General features: G+C 46.3%; 1 protein-coding gene across 1 annotated transcript; it reads right to left on the bottom strand.

Annotated features, from left to right (window-relative positions):
* Positions 1-438: 438 nt before the first annotated feature.
* Positions 439-1190, bottom strand: LOC123409950 (histone H3.3). Its single transcript, XM_045102820.1, has one exon. It carries the CDS (start codon positions 1067-1069, stop codon positions 659-661), a length of 411 nt encoding a protein of 136 aa, XP_044958755.1. The 5' UTR covers positions 1070-1190; the 3' UTR covers positions 439-658.
* Between the last annotated feature and the right edge of the window lie 6452 nt (positions 1191-7642).

Here is a 7642-nt window from a genome sequence, read left to right as displayed (position 1 = left end):
GAAAACGGGTTGGGTTGTGCTAGGATCCGGCCTTCCGTTCTTAAATATTTGTTTTTTACATATTTTACTACGAATTAAATATGAATGTATAAGTTTTGTTTGTATACTATTCCCTCCGTTTTTAGATATTCCATTACAGACTAGTAATATATGAATGTATGAGTTCGGAGGGAGTAGAGGCAAAGAGCAGATTCTTCGAACGTTGAAAGAGATTCAACTGGATTCGTGTTAGGTTGCCATCGAAAACTAACCAGCAGGATTTGGTGCCGCGTGTGCACCCAAATTAAAAAAAATCTCCACTGCAGCCACACGGCCGAAGGCAGCGCCGCACCACAAATCTCCAACGCAGCCACACGGCGATCCCACGGCCGGAGGGCAGCGCCCAACCATGTCAACAGAACGCTCAACAGCAAAGAACATTAAGCTGAAATTTCAGACTTAAGACAACGGTAACAAGCATTTGTTTGAATTTTGGATAAACCAACCATATACAAAACATAAGGAGCCAAGTCTTCTCAACTATGTTAACCAATCAGAATTTAACAAGTACACATTAAAAGCTTGCCCATTGGCGCTAGCTAACAAGATGTAGTAAAACCATACAAGCTACGAACAAGCAATGCGGCGGTGGAAATCGCGAAGGCAGATGCTGCTTCATCTAGGCGCGCTCCCCGCGGATGCGGCGGGCGAGCTGGATGTCCTTGGGCATGATGGTGACGCGCTTGGCGTGGATGGCGCAGAGGTTGGTGTCCTCGAAGAGCCCCACGAGGTACGCCTCGGCGGCCTCCTGGAGCGCCAGCACGGCGTGGCTCTGGAACCGGAGGTCCGTCTTGAAGTCCTGCGCGATCTCCCGCACCAGGCGCTGGAAGGGGAGCTTGCGGATGAGCAGCTCCGTGCTCTTCTGGTACTTGCGGATCTCGCGCAGCGCCACCGTCCCGGGCCTGTAGCGGTGGGGCTTCTTCACGCCGCCCGTCGTCGGGGCCGACTTCCTCGCCGCCTTGGTGGCCAGCTGCTTGCGCGGCGCCTTGCCGCCGGTCGACTTCCGGGCCGTCTGCTTCGTACGCGCCATCGATCTCTCCTCCTCCTTGGCGACTTCGAAGTTCGGACTTGGCTGTGTCTCTGTTCTTGTGGGTCGTGGGACTTGGGAACTGGAAGGGGACAGATTTGCGTAGTGAGGCAACGGGAGGGGAAGTTTGGTGGGGATTTATAGATGACGGACGGGCAAGGGAAGCGTGGCCGACGCGGTTTCTTCTGATCGTGTGAGAGAGGGTCTCGGATTGTGTTTCGACGTTTGATTGGATCTAACGGCTGGAGGTTGCGGAGAGGAAGCACACGATCTGCGTGCTTGGCGCTGGTTGGTGCGAGGTCCCCGACGAGGTGCGGATCGGTGACGTGGCGGTGCATATGGCTGTGTGTCTCGTGAGTTCATCGCCCGGCTCTGTTGCCTTTTTTATTTCAACCACCTTTCTTCAGTATATTTCCTCCGTTCTTAAATATAAAGTGTATTATTTTTTAAAAAAATTAAAATTTTCAAACTTCAACCAAGTTTATTGATAAAAATGACAATGTTTAGAATATCAAATCATTATCACTAGATTCATCATGAAATATATTTCTATATTTTGCATTTTTAGTATTGTAAATGTTTATATATTTTGCTATAAAGTTGGTCAAAAATAGGAATTCTTTGACTTTTTAAAAAATTAATACATCTTATATTAAGGAACAGAGTGAGTATTAAAATAAAATACACGTGAAAAAGTGGAGGAAAAAATGCATGCCTTCTTTTCTTTGCGGGTAAAAAATAGAACAATATACACGTGAAAAAGTGGAGGAAAAAATGCATGCCTTCTTTTCTTTGCGGGTAAAAAATAGAACAATACTCTCTGTCGTTGATCAGCCGATCCTGTTTTGGTTGTTGGATGCGATGCGTAGAAACCATCAGATTGAAGCGTGTGTCTCCATTCCCATATCTTGGTGCGCAAGGCTTTCTCTTTCCCACCTCCTCATCTCAAAGTGGGAGAGCGCGTGTAGGACGGGAACGTGATCACGAAACCCTCAAATCGTCGTCGCTCGCTGGGTCGCCGCCGATGACGGTGATGCCACACGTCTTCTCCGACGACGATGCTCGTAAGGAAACCTCTCTTGCTCTTAATTTTTGTTGCACATCTCGTCGTCAAACGGGTTGCAACTTCCTCGTCGATCGGTGCCAACTCCTGCCACGATGGTCCATGGTTGCAACACTCTGGTACGTCGCCCCACCCTCGTCGTCCACCATCCAAAATGAAAGGTTCTACAACGTTCAAATGCTGCAACTATGGCAAAATTTAGAGTGATCTACAATGTGATTTAAACTATAATAACACTCCTTTCTTGCGGCGCCACGCTTATCCTCATCTCCTCCACTCTAACGCCCTCGCAACTCACTTAATGCCTGTTTTTAGACTCCCCGAGAAGATCCCTAAAAAGCTATATGCTATCTGCAGGTCCTTCTTCTGGCTGCCGAGGAATCTTGCTCCGAAACCAAATGTGTCATCGCATGGAAAAATGTTTGCAAACCCAAGCCAGCTGGGGGTCTTGGTATAAAAAATCTCACTTTCCAAAACAACATCCTCTTCATGAAATTCGCCTTCAAACTCCTCCAAAAACCAGAATTACCCTGGGTAAACTGGTTCCTCCAACACACTCTCTAGACTTCGCGAAGAAGCCTCAAAACACCCCTTACCTCTCGAAAATTGTAAACCAACTGCTCTACCACCTTCTTAAAATCTAATTCGTCCTTACCAACAATGGCACGTCAACCTTCTTCTGGCTTGACGCTTAGCTCCTGCCAACCCCGCTCATGGAAATTAAAGAACAAAACATAAAAGTTGGGCCAGAAGTTTGTGCTTTCTAAATTCACCCATGTCATGCCCGTAAAAAATAATCCATCAATAAGGTTGATCAAGTCTTATTGACAAACTTTTTTCGAATGACATGGAACCGGAGAACTTTCGAATAACACTAAGTTACCTCAATGGGGATATGCATGTCCCCAACAATAAGTACATCATATTTCTTCTTGACTGTAGGAAGAGGGAATTCAAAGTCTCCAATAGTGAACGTTGGAATTTTTTCAATGGAGTTGATGCTATGAACTTGAGATTGTTTCTTCGGAAGGTGTACCATATGCTCATTATAATTAACATGAAAAGTGACATTGCCTTTGTTGCAATCAATAACAGCCCCTGCAGTATTCAGAAAGGATCTACCAAGGATGATCGACAAACTGTCGTCCTCGGAAATATCAAGAATAACAAAGTCCGTTAGGATAGTAACATTTGCAACCACAACAGGCACATCCTCACAAATACCGGTAGGTAAAGCAGTTGATTTATCACCCATTTGAAGAGAGATTTCAGTAGGTGTCAACTTATTCAAGTCAAGTCTACGATATAAAGAAAACGACATAACATTAACACCAGCTTCAAGGTCATATAAAGCAGTTTTAACATAATTTTCTTTAATATTGCATGGTATAGTGGGTACTCTACGATCTCCTAATTTCTATGGCATTCCACCCTTAAGAGTGTAATTAGCAAGCATGGTGGAGATCTCAGCTTCTGGTATCTTTATTTTATTAGTAACAATTTTTTTCATGTACTTAGCATAAGGAGACATTTTCAGAATATCAGTTAAGCGCATACGTAAAAAGACAGGACTCGGTAGTTCAACAAAGTGCTCAAAATCCTCATCATCCTTCTTTTTGGATGGTTTAGGAGGAAAGGGCATGGGTTTCTGAATCCATGGTTCTCTTTCTCTACCATTCTTCCTAGCAACAAAATCTCTTTTATCATATCTCTTATTCTTAGGTTGTGGGTTATGAAGATCAACATGAGGTTCAATCTCCACATCATTGTCATTACTAGGTTGAGCATCAACATGAACAACATCATTAATATTATCACTAGGTTCATGTTCATTACCAGATTGTGGCTCAACATCAAAAATAGAGATATCATTTGGGTTTTCATGTGACTCTACAACAGGTTCACTAGCAGCATGCAAAGGCCTATCGTCATTCTTTTTCCTTTTATTAGAAGGACCAGGTACGTGAATATTAACTCTCTGAGAATCTTGCTCAACTCTCTTAGGATGGCCCTCGGGATACAAAGGTTCCTGAGTCATGCTACCACCTCTAGACACAACTCTAACAGAATAATCATTGTTCTTGCTAATCATCTCATTGAGCAAATAATGTTGTGCCTTAAGTACTTGTTCTACTTGAGTATTTACCATGGAAGCATGTTTAATAATAAGCCTAAGGTCATTGACAGTTCTACTCATATAATCACCCAAGCGATCAAGCATGTAAGCATTATGTTTCAATTGTCTACTAACATAAGCATTGATTTTTTCTTGTTTAACAACAAACTTATCAAATTCATCCAAGCATTGGCTATCAAACTTATTATAAGGAATGTCACCTTCATCAAATCTACGAAGAGAATTTACCTCTACTACCTGTTGGGGAAAGTCGCATGGGAAACAAAAAATTTCCTACGCACACGAAGACCTATCATGGTGATGTCCATCTACGAGAGGGGATGAGTGATCTACGTACCCTTGTAGATCGTACAGCAGAAGCGTTTAGAGAACGCGGTTGATGTAGTGGAACGTCCTCACGTCCCTCGATCCGCCCCGCGAACAATCCCGCGATCAGTCCCACGATCTAGTACCGAACGGACGGCACCTCCGCGTTCAGCACACGTACAGCTCGACGATGATCTCGGCCTTCTTGATCCAGCAAGAGAGACGGAGAGGTAGAAGAGTTCTCCGGCAGCGTGACGGCGCTCCGGAGGTTGGTGATGATCTTGTCTCAGCAGGGCTCCGCCCGAGCTCCGCAGAAACGCGATCTAGAGGAAAAACTATGGAGGTATGTGGTCGGGCAGCCGTGAGAAAGTCGTCTCAAATCAGCCCTAATTGCTCCATATATATAGGAGGAGGGAGGGGGACCTTGCCTTGGGGTCCAAGGGACCCTCAAGGGGTCGGCCGAGCCAAGGGGGGGAGGACTCCCCCCCCCCCCAAACCGAGTTGGACTTGGTTTGGTGGGAGGAGTCCCCCTCCCTTCCCACTTCCTCCCTCTTTTTTTTCCTTTGATTCTTTATTCTTGGCGCATAGGCCCCCTTGGGGCTGTCCCACCAGCCCACTAAGGGCTGGTGTGTCTCCCCAAAGCCTATGGGCTTCCCCGGGATGGGTTGCCCCCCCCCCGGTGAACTCCCGGAACCCATTCGTCATTCCCGGTACATTCCCGGTAACTCCGAAAACCTTCCGGTAATCAAATGAGGTCATCCTATATATCAATCTTCGCTTCCGGACCATTCCGGAAACCCTCGTGACGTCCGTGATCTCATCCGGGACTCCGAACAACATTCGGTAACCAACCATATAACTCAAATACGCATAAAACAACGTCGAACCTTAAGTGTGCAGACCTGCGGGTTCGAGAACTATGTAGACATGACCCGAGAGACTCCTCGGTCAATATACAATAGCGGGACCTGGATGCCCATATTGGATCCTACATATTCTACGAAGATCTTATCGTTTGAACCTCGGTGTCAAGGATTCGTATAATCCCGTATGTCATTCCCTTTGTCCTTCGGTATGTTACTTGCCCGAGATTCGATCGTCAGTATCCACATACCTATTTCAATCTCGTTTACCGGCAAGTCTCTTTACTCGTTCCGTAATACAAGATCTCGCAACTTACACTAAGTTACATTGCTTGCAAGGCTTGTGTGTGATGTTGTATTACCGAGTGGGCCCTGAGATACCTCTCCGTCATACGGAGTGACAAATCCCAATTTTGATCCATACTAACTCAACTAACACCTTCGGAGATACCTGTAGAGCATCTTTATAGTCACCCAGTTACGTTGCGACGTTTGATACACACAAAGCATTCCTCCGGTGTCAGTGAGTTATATGATCTCATGGTCATAGGAATAAATACTGGACACGCAGAAAACAGTAGCAACAAAATGACACGATCAACATGCTACGTCTATTAGTTTGGGTCTAGTCCATCACGTGATTCTCCCAATGACGTGATCCAGTTATCAAGCAACAACACCTTGTTCATAATCAGAAGACACCGACTATCATCGATCAACTGGCTAGCCAACTAGAGGCATGCTAGGGACGGTGTTTTGTCTATGTATCCACACATGTAAATGAGTCTTCATTCCATACAATTATAGCATGGATAATAAACTATTATCTTGATACAGGAATTATAATAATAACTATACATTTATTATTGCCTCTAGGGCATAATTCCAACAGTCTCCCACTTGCACTAGAGTCAATAATCTAGCCCTCACATCACCATGTGAATTACATTGTAATAAATCTAACACCCATACAGTTCTGGTGTCGATCATGTTTTGGCCGTGGAAGAGGTTTAGTCAGCGGGTCTGCTACATTCAGATTCGTGTGCACTTTGCATATATTTACGTCCTCCTCCTCGACGTAGTCGCGGATGAGGTTGAAGCTGTTGGGGAACGTCGCAAGGGAAACAAAAAATTTCCTACGCGCACGAAGACCTATCATGGTGATGTCCATCTACGAGAGGGGATGAGTGATCTACGTACCCTTGTAGATCGAACAGCAGAAGCGTTTAGAGAACGCGGTTGATGTAGTGGAACGTCCTCACGTCCCTCGATCCGCCCCGCGAACAATCCCGCGATCAGTCCTACGATCTAGTACCGAACGGACGGCACCTCCGCGTTCAGCACACGTACAGCTCGACGATGATCTCGGCCTTCTTGATCCAGCAAGAGAGACGGAGAGGTAGAAGAGTTCTCCGGCAGCGTGACGGCGCTCCGGAGGTTGGTGATGATCTCGTCTCAGCAGGGCTCTGCCCGAGCTCCGTAGAAACGCGATCTAGAGGAAAAACTATGGAGGTATGTGGTCGGGCAGCCGTGAGAAAGTCGTCTCAAATCTGCCCTAAAAGCCCCATATATATAGGAGGAGGGAGGGGGACCTTGCCTTGGGGTCCAAGGGACTCCCAAGGGGTCGGCTGAGCCAAGGGGGGGAGGACTCCCCCCCAAACCGAGTTGGACTTGGTTTGGTGGGAGGAGTCCCGCTCCCTTCCCACTTCTTCCCTTTTTTTTCTTTTCCTTTGATTTTTCTTATCTTGGCGCATAGGCTCCCTTGGGGCTCTCCCACCAGCCCACTAAGGGCTGGTGTGTCCCCCAAAAGCCTATGGGCTTCCCCGGAGTGGGTTTCCCCCCTCCGGTGAACTCCCGGAACCCATTCGTCATTCCCGGTACATTCCCGGTAACTCCGAAAACCTTCCGGTAATCAAATGAGGTCATCCTATATATCAATCTTCGTTTCCGGACCATTCCAGAAACCCTCGTGACGTCCGTGATCTCATCCGGGACTCCGAACAACATTCGGTAACCAACCATATAACTCAAATACGCATAAAACAACGTCGAACCTTAAGTGTGCAGACCCTGCGGGTTCGAGAACTATGTAGACATGACCCGAGAGACTCCTCGGTCAATATCCAATAGCGGGACCTGGATGCCCATATTGGATCCTACATATTCTACGAAGATCTTATCGTTTGAACCTCAGTGCCAAGGATTCG

Source organism: Hordeum vulgare, chromosome 7H, assembly GCF_904849725.1.
Source record: "Hordeum vulgare subsp. vulgare chromosome 7H, MorexV3_pseudomolecules_assembly, whole genome shotgun sequence".
Taxonomy (NCBI): Eukaryota; Viridiplantae; Streptophyta; class Magnoliopsida; order Poales; family Poaceae; genus Hordeum; species Hordeum vulgare.
Note: the sequence above shows the minus strand (reverse complement) of the source record. Positions and strands in the feature narration are given on the sequence as shown.

Coding starts and splice junctions, on each gene's coding strand:
- LOC123409950 (XM_045102820.1), bottom strand. CDS start 1,069: ATGGCGCGTACGAAGCAGACGGCCCGGAAGTCGACCGGCGGCAAGGCG.